The sequence below is a fragment of the Canis lupus genome, chromosome 24 (assembly GCF_048164855.1).
Source record: "Canis lupus baileyi chromosome 24, mCanLup2.hap1, whole genome shotgun sequence".
Classification (NCBI taxonomy): domain Eukaryota; kingdom Metazoa; phylum Chordata; class Mammalia; order Carnivora; family Canidae; genus Canis; species Canis lupus.
Window position 1 is genome coordinate 37,269,561 of NC_132861.1, and position 17,728 is coordinate 37,287,288.

The window sequence follows — 17,728 nt, forward strand, 5'->3', positions numbered from 1 at the left end:
CGAGGGGTGGGGGGAGGTGAGCTGGCCACTCCCAGCCCAGGCCGATGGGAGTCTGGGTGCTGGGACAGGTTAGACTTGGGTGCCTGGGGTTCCATGTGACCTTCCACATCAGGTACTGGAGACAGACCCGGGTCACAGAGCATCCTTGACCTTGATGTGGCTCAGGGTCGAGGAGAGAGGTGCCCAGGTAGTTATGAAGTAGTATCATGGGTGCCAACAGAGGGGAAGGGGTGATGACACCAGGGGAAGAAACAGCAGACTCTGCCCTTATGGGACAGAGGAGGAAGTGGAGGGACGACAGCCGGGGTGGGGGTCCTTTGCTCTGACCCAATCCAGAAAAGGCCAGTCAAGAAAGCCCTCAGGTGTCTCCTGGTAGGGGGACTCTTTGTTTAGCTGCCTGGGGGCTGGCTCCTGTGGCCCTCAGTGGATCCTGGGAGGTGGCTGGGACAGGGATTATTGTACACATTTTGCAGGCAGGTAGAGTGATGTGTTGAAGGCCTTGGGCAAGGTCACCCAGGAGCGGGGCCAAGCAGAGAGCAGAGCCCACTTTCCTGCCTTGGTCCCAGGCATTCTTGGCAAACCCACCCCAGATTCTTTCTGTGTTCCTCAGACTCAAGATCCATTCACAGCCTGCCATGCCTCAGCTGTGTCCCTGGTCCTCCAGGAAGTCCTGCCGTCAAGGAGCTCCCCGCATGAAGCCCCCAAAGGCTTGAGGACTCTCCTTTTCCTCCTCTCCATCTTCCTAGCTTCCTCCCGGCCTGGGAACCTGTGGGGAGGAGCTGCTCTGCCGCAGAAAAGGTGGGAAGGCCGCCAGACTAAACCGTTCTCTCTGTTGGGTCTTCTCCTGACACCAGGTCCCGACTGGCAGACTTCCATGCCAATTGTCGTGCCTCCTACCAGACGCTCACCAGCTGCCCTGCCGACAATTACCAGGCGTGTCTGGGCTCCTACGCTGGCATGATTGGTAAGCCGCCCCCGCGCACCTGTGCCCACAGTGGCACCTGGCTGTGGGTAGGGGGCCTGGCTCGGGGCCAGAGGGTGGACAGTCTGAGCTCGCTCCTCTCTTCAGAGAAGCCAGAGGAGAGGCCAGGCCTTTATCGTGGGGAGAGCAGGGCCCTGGGAGCCTTATAAAGCTTTTGAAATGAGAAAGTAAGATTTATTGCATGGTTTGGACATTCCAGGCACTGCCCTGAGCGGTAGACGTGGACTGTCTTAATTCTCACAACAGTGCTTCCTAGGGAGGGGTTGGTATCTCCATTCTACAGATCGGGACACTGAGGCTTAGAGAGGCCAAGGAACTCGCACAGGTTCACCTTGCTAGTAAATGTTGGCACTGGGGTCTAAATGCTGGATGTGAACCTCTGTCTCCCTGGCTCTAGAGCACACGCTCTGCTTGCTGGCAAAGGAGGCAAAGGCCCAGGCTCCAGGAAGCAGGGGGCAGGGTGGTGGCCCCCGATATCTCCTCTGCTGTCTGGCTCTGTCCTCGGTGTCCGTGTCCTTCTGTCCCATGTGGTCACTATCCCCTGGTTGCTGGGATAGTAATGCTCAGACTTTGTGAGTTGGGATGTATGTGTGTTTGAGGGGGCAGTTGGGAGGGAGGGGGTGTTCCCAAGCTGCTTCTCTTCCAGAGAGAAGGCCTTACTGTTCCTTCTCCTTTGCCTTCCCCCTGCCCAGGGTTTGATATGACACCCAACTACGTGGACTCCAGCCCCACTGGCATCGTGGTGTCCCCTTGGTGCAGTTGTCGTGGGAGTGGCAACATGGAGGAGGAGTGTGAGAAGTTCCTCAGGGACTTCACCGAGAACCCGTGCCTCCGTAAGTCCCACCAGTCCCTCCCCGAGATCCTCACATCCCACAGGGGCCCCACATCGGGAGGTCCCATGGCATCTATGGGGCTTCCCCAGCAACCTGCAGAGACCTTGGGTTTTGTGTTCTTGGAGACTCATGCTACTGAATGGTCAGTAGGCCAGCCTCAGTTTACCACTGGAGACCTTGAACCTATGTCAGGGCAAGGTCAAAATTTTCTGGCCTGTTGTCCTGACAGCTTCAGCCAGGTTCCAGCTGTCACCTGTCCCTTTAAGGATCCATTCCCCTTTAGAATTGGTGACTTTCTTTTCAAGTCATCAGACTGCTATTCAAAAGGCTACAGAGAGAGCTGAGCCACAAATCCTGCCTGCCTTGATCTGCTCAGTCTGATGCTCTTGCCTTCCACCCACTTGAAAATCGCCTCCCTCCTTCCCTGTGTCCTGTCTTCCTTCCATCCACCCTCCCTTTCTTTATAGCACTGGGGATTCAGAGAGATGAGCGACAGTGCCTGTCATTGAGAAGTTCGTGGTCTGATGGAGGGACGCTGTCAGGGGGTTGCTGCGATCATAGTACGGGGTGAATGATGCTAGGGTGGAGGTCTGCGCAGGGCTCTCCTGTCAGCCTGGAGAAGGCCCTGAAAGCTTCTCACACCCTGGCCCATTGAGGGACAGTGGGCGTCTGTCAGCTGATGAGGCAGGGAGGGCATGCCAGCCCACCCGGGCAGAGGTGCTTGTAGGAACTGTAGACTACCTAGTCTTGCTATAGGGCGTGAGGATGCCTGGAGTTACCTGGACAGGGACGGAGAGTCCTCCTCCTGAAGGACCTCGCAGTCCTGAGGATGTTAGGATCTTACGGTCCTGCTGGTGGTGGATGTGGGCCACTGAAGGAGTGTCAGCAGGTGGCATTGTGGGCGGACCTGCATTGCAGAAGGCCCGCTCTCTGGTTCTGCTGTGGAGGGGTGGGGATGTGGGTCTGACAGGTGGCCCGACAGAAGTCTGCTCAGGGGGCGGAGAAGCTGGTCATGGAGAGGATGGTGTGACTGAACTGAGCAGCGGTGGGGAGGGGAGAAGAGGGAGGGGGTGGACAGATCTTTAGGAGGCTTAACTGGTGGCAAGTGGGCAGTTAGAGAAGCATAGTGGGGGACCTGGGTGGGGAGAGATGACCCCCTTCAAGACTGGAAACATGGCCAGAAAGCAGTGATGCAACGGAACGGAGCCATGCCTAGTTGGGACGTAGATGTGATGACCTGGAGATACGTCTGGGACTTGGAGTGGAGGTTTCTCTAGGCACTTGGTTCCAGCGCCAAGTCTTGAGGACAGTTTTGTTCAAGAGGTCCCATTATTTCATCCTTAGTGCATTGGTGCTAATGGTGTGGGAGTGGGTGAGGCCACCCCAGGAGAAGAGCTAAGTCTGGGGCTCTTGGAATGCCGGGGGCGGGGGGGCCTGGCACCTGTGCTGGAGGGCGTGTGGGAGGGGTGGGGGGGTCGTCGGTGTGGAGGAAGCCTCTGGAGGGGGAGTGGTCTGCAGCACGGGATGCCCTGGAGACACCAGCACCCGCCGCCCTGGGCCTGCCCTGCTGCCCCCTCCCGGCTCTCCACGTGCATGTCCCCTCTTCCCTTTCTCTTCCACATTTCTTTCTATTATGGTTTCTTTTCCAACCTCCCTCTTGCTGTTTTCTTCTCTACGTGTGAGCTGTCAGTAGCATCTGGAAGGAGCTGCAGAGAAGTTGAGTTTGGACAAGCCACACCCCGTCCTCAGCTCTAGGTTGATACAGAGAAGGCGGTATCGGGATGTGAGGGGCAGACGTGATGGAGGCAGCCCCTGGTTTCTCTGTGACCACCTGCTCTCTCCCCCCACAGGGAATGCCATCCAGGCCTTTGGCAATGGCACAGATGTGAACCTGTCCCCCAAGAGCCCCTCATTCCAGGCCACGCAAGCCCCTCGGGTGGAGAAAACACCTTCTTTGCCAGATGACCTCAGTGATAGCACCAGCTTGGGGACCAGCGTCATCACCACCTGCACATCTGTCCAGGTGAGGGGATGTGTCTCTGCAGCCGGGGAAAAGGAGTTGGGGGTGGGCTGAGGGTCTAGAGAAGCACCACGACACCCCAGGCGAGTATGGGAGATTAGGTCAGGGATGGCGCACGCAAGGTCCTTCCTTTGGATCGGGATCCAAGAGGCAGGGAGGAGCTGTTGGGGGTTAGTTTTTTTGTGCCTACGTACCCTGGGCATTCACCTTACAGGTACGAAGCACCCGTCCTCTCAGAGGATTGTGTTAGATGCCATGGGGCACCAGAGAAATGTAAGGGGTACCATTACTAGCCATCTGCTAATTACCAGGTATATGCCAGTGACTGTCTACCTACTGCATCGAATTTTCACACAGTAAAGTGTTGGTCTTCTTGTTCTACGCATAGGAAAATGGCCCGGGAGGGTTAGGGAGGCTACCCAAGGTCACACAGCTGGCTGGTGATAGAATAAGATTACAAACCTACGTCAGACTCCAGAACCCATGATGTTCATTTGTTTGTCCATCTGTCCATCCATCTATCCATCCAGCATGTGTTATGTTGCGTTGTGTGCCAGGACTACTGTGGGGTGTGCAAGGGAGATCTTGATGAATAAAACTGACACAGTCCTGGGTTTTGAGGTCCTTATGGTCCTTCCCAAGATCAAACATTCAAGAAGCATCGGGCATGGACTGTGGTCAGGGCTCCCCACTCAGCCTTTCTCTGCTGAGCTGCCCTCAGGCCATCATGCCATTGGCTACAGCAGATTCTTGGCTCTAGTTAGAACACACACACACACACGCACACGCACACGCACACACACACACACACTCTCACACCTATACTACTCTTACGTAACACACACAACACACCCACACACTCTTACTCATGCACTCTTCACATAATACAGTCACTCTTTCTCTCACGCACACATGTGCATTCTCATACACTCAACTTACATATATACGTTCTCTGTGTCACACACACATACACACACACACTTTCTCTCACGCATACACCCACCCACCCCTAGAGCGAAGTGTGAAATAGGACCTCATTCCGAATATCAGAGCAGAGCAAGGGGATCAGTGAGATTGAGGGTGTGGGGTAGAGTGGGGGTGGCCCTGGAGTTACCAAGAAGGTTGGGGGGCTCTGAAGTACCTTTCATGGGGGGGCACAACCTAAGGAGAATGGGTGAGGAGAACAAGGCCTGGCTGTGTGTGTGGAGGGGGGCAGTGAAGACCACGGTCTGAGTGGGGCAGCACGCTCACGGCACCCCCAGTGCACGTTCTCCACAATGTTTCAGTCACTCTGGACAAGGCCCTTCTGGAGGACCAGTGTACAGCCGTGTGACTATAGCTGACATTGTTGTGCTCTGTGCTTGAAATATGCTGAGAGGGTAAACCTTAGGTGTCCTTACCACAAAAAGGGGGGAAAAAAGCAGAAAATGGTAAAGATGGGAAGTGATGGATACGTTGATTGGCTTGTGAGCATTTCACAAGACGTGTATACGTACATTGGGTCATCAGATTGTACACTTTAAATATATATGATTTTAATGGTCAATTATAACCTCCATAAAGCTGGAACAAACCCCAGTGTGAGGAGAACTAGATCAGGGACGGGGCCTCAGGGAAGCGTTCAGGTCCCCTGGACCTGTCATACTGGAAGAGCCGGTGGGGGTGCCCGTCCTGGTTGGGAAGCTGCTCTCCCTTCCGTCCTGGCAGGCTCCTTTGTGCCGGAACAGCTGACCTCCGAGTACCCTCACGTCAGACTCTGCGTGGACCCTTCCATGCCCTGCTCCCCTCCATTAGGTCACCCCTCCAGGTCTGGGCTGAGGTGCTGGTGTCACCCTTGGGCAGCTCCTAATTACACTAGCCATGCTTGAGTGACTGCCGGCGGGGGCTCGGGGGCCTGCTGCACGATTGCCAGCTCAATTTCATGCTAGAGTGGCAGGCAGCTCGCCGGTCGGGGCTGTGCCACCTGTCAGGTGACCATGCACTGGCACGGCCCCCATGTCCGTGGGCACCTCCCCCCACCCACCGCCTCCCTGAGTCCCTTGAGGCCCAGCTTACTCAGTAGTGGGGAGGGGGGGATGCTGATTTAGCAGGTAGCTGCCGACCTTTCCCAGACCCTTTATATGACTCACCGTGGGTGTGGACGAGTTCAAGGCCACCGCCTCTTGCCTCACTGCGGCCCACTCAGTGCCTGATGGCTCTGATTCCTTCCTTTCCCCTAGTTTCCCTCAGCGGTCTGCTAAACTGTTGCCTGGTTTCTTTTAGCCTCAGCCTGGTTTTTCTGCAGACTCACCATCTGGGGGCTTGTCTTACACTTGGTTTGATTCCAGTGGAGTTAACACGATCTGTGAGTGAGCTGATGTATGGGAAAGTGCCTGCAAGCCGAGTGGTGCTCCGTGTGTGTTAGGTGTTACGAATGTCGGGGTGCTGGGCTGGCAGGGGGCTCCCCGCGCCTGACCTCAGTGACCACCCACTCACAGTCTAGGAGCCACTCGGGGCAGCACAGCTGAGAATGGCCATCTCAGGAGCAAAGGAGGAGATGCAGGCCCTTGGTGGGGCGGGGGGGGGGGGGGGCGCTGAACGTCACTCCTGGTTCCTTCTCACTGAATCCAAAGGGGAAGGGCCCCCCTTGCTTCTGTTTTCATCACGGTCTTTAGTGAGCACCGCCTCCTCCGTGCCAGGTGCTGGGAGTGCAGAGTCCAGCTGGAGGCTGGTGTGGGTGATTTGCCCCCTCCCCAGCTCATACCCTCTCCTTCAGCTCTGCAGGCTTGGAAGGGCTCCATGGTGGCCTTTGTGGGGGCTTTGGGAGTGACAGCCACCCATAGCTACAGACGGAGGGCCCTGTTGAGGGCAGAGACAGGAGGCTGAGGCCCGGGTGGGGTCAAGGGGACTAAAAGACTTGACTGATTTCTGTCCTGCCCCTCAAAAGGCCCAGGTCCTCGGGGAAGCCTCAGGGACCCCCTTCACTGACCCAGAAATGGCAGCCAGTTGGGGACCCCACATAAGTGATTGGACATCAGGACCAGAGGGCCTTCTGAGATCTCGTTCTCAAACCCCAAAGGATGGAAGCTCGGCGAGGACAGTTACTTGTCCAGAGCCCCCGGCCGCCAGCTCCTGGACAGTTTCTTCTGCGGGGCGATGGATCTTCCACCCCAGAGGGCTTTCCCACGATGGGGGGCAGGCTCTGCAACCCGAAGAACTCTTGTCTACATCATGGGGCTGCTGAGCAAAAACATGGGTGTCCACAGAGGAGCCAGGAGCTAGGAGACCCCCGAGTTGGCCCTGTGTCTGGGCATCCTCAATGCTGTTTTGAGTCCTGCCCTCATAGGCTTCCATTCCTGGCTGGGCCCCCACTCCAGGCAGCCCTGCCTGCCTGGAACTCTCTGGAACTTGGAGAATTCATGGCAAGATCTGCAAAATGGTCTCTCCCTGTCCCTCTGGCCTTGCCTGTGTGTATGTGCACACACACCCCCCTGTGTGAATTCCCTCCCTGATCTGGAGGCAGCAGGTCAGCCGTGGACTCTCCTCCAGGGCCCTTTGTTTCTGAAGTGCAGTCAGCCCCTCCCCAGGTGTAGACCCGAGGACGGCGGTGAGCAAGTTGCTGGCCCGTGCACCCGTCAGCTCCTTGGAGTGAAGTGCCCATCTTTCTTCTCTCTGCATGGCAGATCCTACTTGGATTCACCTTCCAGAGTGTTCCCCTGGCTCTGCTCCTGCTTCGCCTCCCTTGAGCCCCCATCATGATGTGTTCTTCTTGCTCTCCCAGCTGAGCATCCCCAAGGATAGGGGCTGTCTCCCCCCTCTTAGTTGCTCTGTGTACCCCAGGGCTCAGTGTGTGGCATTGAGTAGGTGCTTCAGAGATGTTGGGGGGAAGAACCCAGAGTCCCCAGTTCATTGGAACATCCTGCTCTCTCCATTCTAGAACAGGCCTTGTGTGCTTTCTTGCTTGTGGGCCACTCTGCTCGGCTTATGTCCTTCTCGTAGATGCTGCCTGTGTGCCTGCCATGAGGGTGGGTAGGTGAAGCAGTGTTTCTGTGGAGGATCCATGAAAATTGGGTCCAGGCCCCACCTTCTGTCACATGATGAGGACTGGACCAGGGTGGTGCAGTGGCTGTGGAGGCTGGGAGACTGGCAGCTGGTTCTTGCTTCCTCTGGTCGTGGTTTGTTTCCAGCGTCCTTGGCATTCCCGGTGGTTTTTTCTGGGCCAGTTTGCAGGGACCCATCAGATCAACTGGAGTCTCGCCTTTCCCAGGGCTGCAGGGCCCTGGCAACACAGTCTCCGTTGCTCTTTTTGTCTCTACCAGCTAATTTTGCTCTTATCCTTGGACTTCCCATCACATCTGGGGGAATTTGAAATGTATTTGGAGGGGTTAACGCAAGCCCCCCTCACCACACACCTGCAGTAGGCCTGGCAGCCTGCGGATGCTCTTGTCTCCTCCTCATCCTGCCTGCTGTCTGGCTGGATCTCTTACCTAGTGCACAAGCCCGTGGGCATCAGATTGGGGTGCTGAGAGGCCTTTCAGTGGGTTGTATAGTCCTGATTTATAAATATGGCTCATTTCCAAGCTTCGAAAGATTTGAATACATTCCCTCTTTTCTTCCCTTGGTCTTGGCCCCCTTGTAGTGTTCATTCATTTGTTCTTTAGTGGCTTTATTCAACATAAGTCCTCACTCCATGTTACTCTGTTCCAAGCTCTGAGGCTGACCAGCTCACTAGGCCCATACCTTGGTCCCATGCAGGTAGGATGGACAGGATGCATGCCAGATAATTGAGGGGGGAAGCCATAGGCACACTGGGAAAACCGATAAAGTGATGTGGGATCCAGGGGTTGGACGGCTGCTTTGGATGGGAGCGGAAGCAGAGGACTCTTGTGCAGAGTTAACCCCGCTGCTAGGCCTGGAAGAACAGGGAAGGCTGAGTAGGTGGCGATGTGGAATGGAGTGGAGTGGGTGAGGGTGTGGGTGACGGGCAAGTAGGAGCAAGGGCACACAGTCAGCATAGCACAGAACAGGTCTGGTAGGGAACCTGCTGGCCACATCTGGCCTGCTACCTGTTGGGATAAATCAAGTTTTATTGGAACACAACCACGCCCCATTGTTTACATATTATCCATGCGCTACAGGCAGAGTTGCCTAAAATCCTTACTAACCAGGCCCTTTGTAGAAAGTGTTTGCCTGCCCCCTGGTCTAGAGAAACAGCAGGCTCTGGGTTGGGTGAGAACGCAGGGTACTGCCATGGGGAGGATGGGTGGGAATACAATCCGATTAGCAGGCTGAAGTGGGGAGTGTGGAGGGGCCACCAAAGGCCTTTGACCGGGGAGTGTGGTGATGGGAAGATGGGTGCTGCAATTTGGGAAGATGCTGATGACAGATAGAGATTGGTTGGCAAGGGAGATGCCCTTGCAGACCTCTGTGCTCTCTGCCATAGTTGACAGTCACAGGTAGGCAAGATAGGAGGGCTGGATGAGGGGATGGCGAGGAATGGAGGGGATGAGGAGTGAGTTACCAGGCGGGCCTGTCAGGAGGGAGGCGGCCAAGGACATTGAGATTTGGAGCTGGGGCTGGGACCAGAAGCAGAGGACGCAGTGTTCCCACAGATGCAACGCTGGGCTTGGCCCCTGGGACCCAAGCCACATGGGCAAGGTCCTGGGACAGCCAGACCTAGATTTGGGAGTAGGGACAGATGTGGGCAGGGAAGAAGAGGAAGATAATAATTCCTTCCAACTGTCTGGGCAAGAACCCCCCTGGGAGAAATTTCTAGAAGGATGAACTTCGCCTTTGCTGCCATTTTCCTTCTTCTGTGTCTGTGCCCCTTTCCCGGGTGAGGTCCCTAGGGCCACCTGCTCCTTCTAAACTTCTGGAGGCAGCCTGCAGTATAGCCAAGAGCCTGCCTCCATATCTGAGGGCTTTACTCTTAAAAGCTCTGCTCCCTGCCACCCTTGCAGCCCAGACCTGTGCCCTTTGAGATACATAACCCCACAGTCTCAGGGCTTGCCTTGAGGGAAGGAGAGGCTCAGGGTTGGGATGGGGATGGGGCAGGGGTTGGAGCAATTAACCTCTGTTCCCCTGAACTTCCTACATAGGAGCCCAAGAAGATTGGGTGAGATGGGCCTCAGAGGGCAGCCTGTAGCTGGGGGGATTTGGGGAGGGAGGTGGCCTCTTCTCCTGTTTTCTTAACTGACACTGAGGTGACCATGTAGATGTTTATTCTCACAGTAGGGTGTGAGCAGACTGTGACTCGTTCATCTTTGGAGCCCCTTGCGAGAGCCATGGGGAAAGTTAATAGTGATGGAGAGAGGCGGTGGATTCGAGCCCCTGATGGTTTTGTCATTAGATGGTGGAACCTTCTCTCCTCACCTTGCTCGTAGGCCGCTTTCAGAGAAGTCATCTGGTGGGCAAAGGCCCGCACTGCTCTGTGTGGCCAGCACTGGGTGAGGGTCTCAGGGTCACCACGGGGGACCTTCACTGACTGCTCTGTGTCTGCTGGAGGTCAGGTGGCCCTGTCCACCTGGGGCGGAGACTGCTCTCTGCCCTTTGCTTTTTGAGTGGTGGTCAAGCAGGGTCTGGGTAGCCCCAGGCTACAGCTGGCCCTGGCTTTCCCCTCAAAGCCTCTTCCTGGGCCCTGCCTGCATTTCTCATGGCCCTGCCTTAGGGTGCAAAACTAAGCTTGGCTCAGCTTCGCACCTTGTGGAATGAAGGGACCCTTACGGGTGTGCGGAGCCTTGCTGTGCCAGATGCCCTGCCTTATGTAGTTGTCACGGTGGGTCAGGGAGGTACGTTGGTCTATCCCTATTTTATAGATGATAAAACGTATGTTACAGTAGATGATGTGACTTGTCTGGATGAATAAGACTTGAGCCCAGGGGCCTCTCGGGCTCTTCCTTGGATCCAGGTATTGTCCCGCGGTGATGGATACCAAGGATTAGGACCCTTTGGTTTAAAAGGCAAGGCCGGAGGGGTCTGTGAGGATAAAAATCTGTAAGCTAGATTTCTGGGCACCAGAAGGAGGTACTTTAGGACAGCAAGAGGAAGCCTGATGTCACTGGGCCATCAGCACACATTCAGTGTGTAGCTGTGGCTCTGGGGCCTATGGGACGGACACGTCATTGGTTCAGAAGGACTTAGTAAATGCTGTGGATGATGGATACACAGTGGGTGACATGGGGCATGGGGAGCAGGGAGGGGTCCTATCCCTGATCTTTGTGGAGGCCCATCCTTCTCTCTCACCAGAGTCCCTGTGGCACCTGTCAGGGATTGCCTTGGGGCCGGCCCAGGGAGCTATGTCACTTTCTCCCATTTCTGTTAATGTGGGTCTGATGAGAGGATGGAGACACTCCTCTGCAGCTTCCTCTCCTTGTCTATCCTCCTCCTCCTCCTCTGTGCCCTGCCTTCCTCTCTGTTCCCTGCCTCCTACTCCCTTCTGTCCCCCTCTGCCGCCCCATCACCCCTAACCTCCCTGCCATGTGCTCCTGGGCTCCTGGGCTCCTGGGGTGTGCCTCTCCTTTTTCTCTCTACTCTTCTTCCTCTCTTACTTACTTCTTTCCTCTTGCTCCTCCTCCCCCTCCTTTTTCCTCAAATATTTGCCATCAGCCCCCTCTCCTCTCTTCTTTTAAGAGGAACCTGTCAAGTCCTCTCATTCTGAGGAGCACAATCCAGCCAGAGGCCAGCTCTGCAGGGTGTCCACCTTCAGATCTCACCTCCTCCCCTGCTCCACCCCGTTGGTTGAACCCAACTCCAACATATAAAACAAAAACAGTTGCTTTGTTTGAAGTGGGGGTGAGGACGTTGATCCTGACTGTCTAGTTCTACACAGGTTGCGTAATTCGTGACATTGTGGGGAGGGGTTGCACAGGAGGGGACAGGGACCTGCCACCCCTAGAATCAGTGAGAATGGGAAAGAAGGCCAGGAGAAGCAGGTACTGGGCCATGTGGCCCAGGATGTCCCTGGTGCTGTGAGTCCCTGAGGCAGGGGTGGGGGTGGGGTGCCTGAGGTAGGTGGTGAGGAGGAGGGCATTAGGATGGAAGACAGTGGTGACAGCACAGCCGGTAGGTGAGGTGGGCAGGCTCTGTCCCACCATGGCCTCTGACAGCCCTGGCTGGAGCTGCACTTGGTGGAGGCCGTAGAATCCAGCCCTTGGGTTCCAAAGGGTACTTCTGCAGGCACAAAGGTGGGCGGCTCGGCCCGGCTGGATCTTGGCACCCAGAGTCACTAGCTGGCACTGTAGTCTTGAACAGGATCTTCTTGGGTCAGGTCCCTGGTTCCATTCCTATTGTGTTCATCATCACTGTGGTCACATCTCCACCTTTGGTAGTGACTTAGATTTTGGCTGGCCTCTGTGTGACAGCTGGGGCCTTATTTAGCTGACCAGATGCCCTGGGTGGTAGATTGCGTATGATGTTTAAGGGATTATTGATACTTTTGACCAAGAGCAGTGATTTAGGAATAATTTCTTGGGCTTCCCGGTGCTTTTGTGGCCAGAGTGTCCCCACAAGTGCCTTGGGAACCAAGCCTTTCAAAGCCAGAAATACCATGTCCCCCAGCTGATTCCCATGGATCATTATGATGATGATAACAAAGGACGGTTCTCATGCACACTCCCTAGTCCTGCATCCAAGTGGTTATGCCAAGAGTAGAGAACCCTGGAAGCATCAGCAGGCCAGCCTTCCGTTCTCATTCCTCACCTTGGCCACTGAGCTCCCAGGTGTCACACATCTGTTTAGGGTGGAATGGCCAACACTTGCCCCCGTTGCCAGATGTCTTCCTAACATGCACCAGCGGTAGACATCACTAATCAATTACAGTTCTCTTCCCCACAAGCCCAGACAAAGCCTTATGAGCTTTTTGGAGCTGGCACTTGGATTCCTGTTCTGATCTATGACATTCATTCATTGATTCATCCTTTCCTGCATCTAGTAAAGCATTTACTAAGCTTATGTTATGAGCCAGACACTGCCCAATGCAAGGAAAAGAAGCCACGATCCCTGCCTTGTCAAGAGGAGCTCCGAGTATAGTAGACAGATATGCAAATGGTTTATGACTACATAATGCCTCAAGCGGGATGGCAGAGCTAGGAGTCTCCTCTCCAGGAGCCCTGGGGAGATAGGACCTAAGTGCTGGTGGTGCGAGAAGGGGACAAGGTTCTTATTTTGCTGCTTGGGATTCAGCCAACATCTTCTCATGTACCATGTGCTTGTTTAATGCTGCCAGTGGTGGGTGGCAGGGCCGTGGAGTATTTGATCTCATTCAAGTCATAGGACAAAGCTCGGCCAGAGAGCTGGCTCTGGTGGCCTGGCCTTACCAGCACCTTCTCTTCCACAGGAACAGGGACTGAAGGCCAATAACTCCAAAGAGTTAAGCATGTGCTTCACAGAGGTGAGTGAAGGGCAGAGTGGGGGGTGGGTGCTAGGGCCAGAAGGGGGGTGTTTCCCAGGGGAGTCTCGGACTTGGAGCCCCTAGATCCCGTTGCGTGGGCCTGACTAGTTGAGCTTTTGACCCACCTGGACCTGGGTGGGCACTCAACTGTGCTGAGCATCCAGGGCAGCAGCCAGCAGCACCCTCGGCCGTCTCCTTGGGTGAGACACAAGCAGCCGCTCTGAGCAGAGGCCATCTCCAGCCTTCCTGACTCTTTATGACAAGTGTCCTGAGCACTTGCTCTATGCTGGTTTTGCCATGTTGAAGAGGTAGTGAGATGGGAAAGACACAGTCCCTTCCTAGAAGGAGGCCCAACATAGGAGCGTCTCTTTGGCCACATCTGTAGTGTGTGTGTAGGTATTTATATATGTATAAAAAGGAAAGGAAGCGTAAGCTTCTAGAGGAGGAGGGAACTCAGACACAGATGTGCAAGGAAGCTTTATGGAGCAGAGGGATTCAAAGAAATTTAGGAAGAGGAAGGACAGAGTTTCTCCCGCCTCTCCTCTCCTCTCGAGAAGCAGGTACTTGTGGACCCTGGGACTTCTTGAGATCGAAGTACCATGGCCCTCCTCTCTGCTCTGTGTCCATAGGCCCTCGTCCTCACCTGGCAGCATCAGCCCATTTTCCTGGGCACTGCTGCTTTGGCTCCCGGAGCCCAGGGCCCAACTCAGCTCCACAGAAGCCCGGCTCCCTCTGCAAGCGAGCACAGAGCAGGGTCCCTTGGGGGGACGGGGAGGGCAGGGGCTTGAGGACTCAACTTCTTGAGTCCTTTTCTTTGTCTGATCCCGGGCCTGCTGACTCACTTGGTTTTCTGTCTTTTGTTGTGTTCTTTGCTTCTGTTTTCCCTTACGCCGCGGCTGCAGCTCACGACCAATATCATCCCAGGGAGTAAAAAGGTGATCAAACCTAACTCAGGCCCCTGCAGAGCCAGACCGTCGGCTGCCTTGACCGCTGTCTCCTTCCTGATGCTGAAGCTGGCTTTGTAGGCTCTGGAAACCGTGTTGGGAGATTTCCGGAAACTACACAGATGAGAACACCCGCCTGGCAAAATGGAAACACACACAGACACACACACACACCTTGCAAAAAAATTTTTTTCCCCACCTTGTCTCTGAACCTGTCTCCTCCCAGGTTTCTTCTCTGGAGAAATTTTTCTAAACCAAACAGACAAGCAGGCGGGCAGCCTGAGAGCTGGCCCACAGGTCCCTTGGCAAGGGGAACCCAGCGCTGAGGATGGGTGCCAAGGGTCTAGACGTGCCCTTCACTTTCTCCTGGTGTTTTCTTCTCTGGATCCTGCTGACATAAGAGACCAAGATGACACCCCTGCAGCCCAAGGGACTTGTGGCTGTGTTGATGCAAACTGGGGGCAGGGTGACTGCCCTTCTCAAGCTTACCCACTCCAGGGACCTGTGGGGGGCTTGGCAGAGGGTGTCAGGCAGCAGGGCAGGGAGGCTGGCTGCTAGGGGTCCAGCTGGGTACCTCAGCACCCCCACTTGGCTTCAAGGATGGAGTTTATTTCACCCTCTCTGTCTGTGGGTCGTGTGGGTCTGCATCTGACCTGGGAACCCCCAGCGATGCCTGTGGAGGGTGTGGCACTGGGTTCCCTGACTGTGGCCTCAATGGGGTGCTGGGGCTGGTTCCAGGGGGCTCCGGAGCTCATTCCCTTGGGCAGAGGGAGCAAAGCTTGGGCACCAGCTCAAGGCTGCTGCTTCCTCTTTGGTGGCAGGAATTTTGAAATCAAAGAGAAATGATCCTTTGTTGGCTCTTCTGGTTTCTTATGGGTCCATTTGGTGGGTCTCTCCCCCGCCCCCCGGGGAAAGGGGTCTCTGAGAGGGGCAGAGAAGAGCATGGTGGGATGCCTGGCGGCACCACGCTCTGGTGGCTGCAGCCTCTCTCCTCCTCTCTGCTCCCCGTTCCTCTTTCCCACGTTCTCTCCTCATTTCCCAGACGAACACCAACTGTATGTACATAACACGACTCCTTTCTCAACATATATGTATATACACATCCATATACATATATAGTGTGGTTCCCCCTTTTTTCCTTTTTTTAAGAGACAAAACTATCGAAATAATACCCCCAACAGATGAGCGAAAATGTATTATTGTAAAGTTTATTTTTTTTAATAATGTTGTCTATAATGGGAAAAAAAAGGAGATTGACTCCCTGTGTCTCTGCCTCCGTCGGGCTGACTGGGCTGTGGAGGGGGGTTTCTGATCCGTATTCATACGTAGCCAAGGCTCCAATAAACATACTAGGAAGCAGTTTGCCTTCTGCCTCACTCCCGGTGTGCCTTCTCCCCATATTTTGTTCTTGGCCCAGTGCTTACCTGGGCTCGTGGTGGGCCCTGGGGGGAGTGTGTGCACATGTGTCTACATCCATCCTGTGTCTTTGGTGTGGGTGATGGAGCTCCTTTAGGAGATGGTTTCCACTTGGTGGATCTCTGCATCCTGGCTGTGCTGAACCTGCCAGGCCCGTCCTCTCCTGCCTCCCCTTACCAATCAGTGCCAAGGCCCGTTGGTCCCAGCCTTGAAAAGAAAGCAAGTAGCAGTGGGGATGGAAGGGTGGGAGACAACTTGACCTTGATGCCTCGGGTCTGTTTTGGTTTTAAGGCTACCTGGGTGGTCCCGTTTAGTGGCCCTGTTGGTGTTACGTAGAGGGAGGTGGTATCTTCCCACTGGGACTCCTGGTTAATTTAAGGTATGTGACTCTGAAGGCAAGGACCTGGCCTTCTGGGGCCCACCAGAGAAGGAAGATGACTGTGGTCCATGCCTTCATCTCTTTTTCTCCGTTTACCACCCAGGCTCCACCTGGACAGTCCTGGAGAGATTCTCCTTGGAGAAGACTGGGACGATGCTTACTGGCTGAGTGTGTGTATGTGTGTGTGTTCACAGGCATGTATGGGTGTGTGCACATGGTGAGAGGGGAGGAAGACTGCCATGTGGGGGATGTTCCCACTGTCAGGACCGCACATGATCCCATCCTGTCGCCATTGGGAGATGAGATGCTGTTTTTCAGTCTCCCAATTCTGGATCCTCCCCCACAATGGTTCTTGTTTCCAGTTGCAGAAACATTGGCCACATTGGCCCATGGGCGTGATTAGTGTGGTGTACAGGTTCTAGCCCATGCACGGAGTTGACGGTGGGCCAGCCAGTCCTCTTCCCCAGCCACCACTGGCCTTACTCTGGGCTGAGGTGGTGGTGGAGTTTACTTGGGAATCCATGTTGTTTCTGGTTTTGTTTTGTTTTAAAGATTTTATTTATTTATTCATGAGAGACAGAGAGAGGCAGAGACATAGGCAGGGGGAGAAGCAGGCTCCCTGCAAGGAGCCCGATGTGAGACTCAATCCCAGGACCCCGGAATCACACCCTGAGCTGGAGGCAGATGCTCAATCACTGAGCCACCCAGGCATCCCAATCCATGTTCTTTGTGAACAGGGAAGACTGGCTAACTAAAAGGCTTTGGGCAGAAAAGACTCACAGAATCAGTGGAAGGTGGGGGCACCAGGGAAGGCCAGGGCAGGAACCAAAGGACATCTGAAGGGACAGAAGGCACGATCTACAGGGTCAGCATGCAGCTGCCTCTGAGATGACGGACCACCAACTGTTGTCCAACTGGCTGTACTGGGGCCTTGTGCCCACCTGCCACACTTCGGTGGGAGAGGAGAATATGTCATGTCTGACATTCCTAAGTGATAGAAGCCCTTAGCTTGTGTAATGGAGAGCAAATTTCCCCAAAAGGAAATGGAGGTGCCAGCTTTAAAACCTCTGTCTTGTCCTGATATCACATAGCTGAAATTTTACTATTAAATATTCATTCCTTTGGTTGAGATGATTCCTGTTCTCTGCAGTCCTCTCCAAATATATAAGTAAAACTGGGAAGAATAAAATATTACTACCTTAATGCTAATTAGTTTAATGGTTTGAAGGAATCTTAGTAACATTAAGACATTTGGGCTTAGACATTGAGATTCAGTTTGGGGAGCAGTTAAGTAAAGAGGATCGGGAACAAAATCAGGAGAAGATTGGTAGGGGCTCCAGAGGTAGAGCTGAACTTATTTTAGAGTTCTTCTGGGGAGAGTCAGCTGCATGAGGTAGGGGCTCACTGTGCCTTTACCCCATCAGCACAGTCTGTACAATGTGCTTTCTTTGCCACTAGCCCCTTGGGGATTCCTGATCTGGGCATGCATCTATCTGCAACTAGGCCTCAATACCTTGTCAAGACGATGACCACATAGGAATGCTTTTCCCCTCCCAGGGGAAGCTTCTAGCCTGGGACAGTTTTGCTCAGCCAAGACCCCAGACATCTGCTTCCTGCCTGGCTCAATGCCCTGCTGCCCTCCTCTAACTGACGTAGCTAGAACCACTCAGACTGCGCTGAAGGCCCAGTGGAGACCTGTGATGGCAGTGGATCCCAGAAAGCCAGTTCAGGATCACAGAGGACTCCACATCAAGTGAGCTGTGCCCTGGTCCTGAGCTGACCTTGGT

General features: G+C 54.6%; 1 protein-coding gene across 4 annotated transcripts in view; it reads left to right on the forward strand.

Annotated features, from left to right (window-relative positions):
• GFRA2 (GDNF family receptor alpha 2) overlaps window positions 1-15,505 on the forward strand; it is an 83,728-nt gene extending 68,223 nt beyond the window's left edge. For all 4 annotated transcript variants that reach the window (XM_072796377.1, XM_072796380.1, XM_072796381.1 and 1 more), the window contains 5 exons: window positions 855-964; window positions 1,675-1,815; window positions 3,666-3,838; window positions 13,149-13,202; window positions 14,105-15,505. In XM_072796377.1, coding sequence (XP_072652478.1) covers window positions 855-964; window positions 1,675-1,815; window positions 3,666-3,838; window positions 13,149-13,202; window positions 14,105-14,227 — 601 coding nt within the window. In that variant the 3' untranslated portion in view covers window positions 14,228-15,505. The remainder of the gene's footprint in view (window positions 1-854; window positions 965-1,674; window positions 1,816-3,665; window positions 3,839-13,148; window positions 13,203-14,104) is intronic.
• Window positions 15,506-17,728: the final 2,223 nt, after the last annotated feature.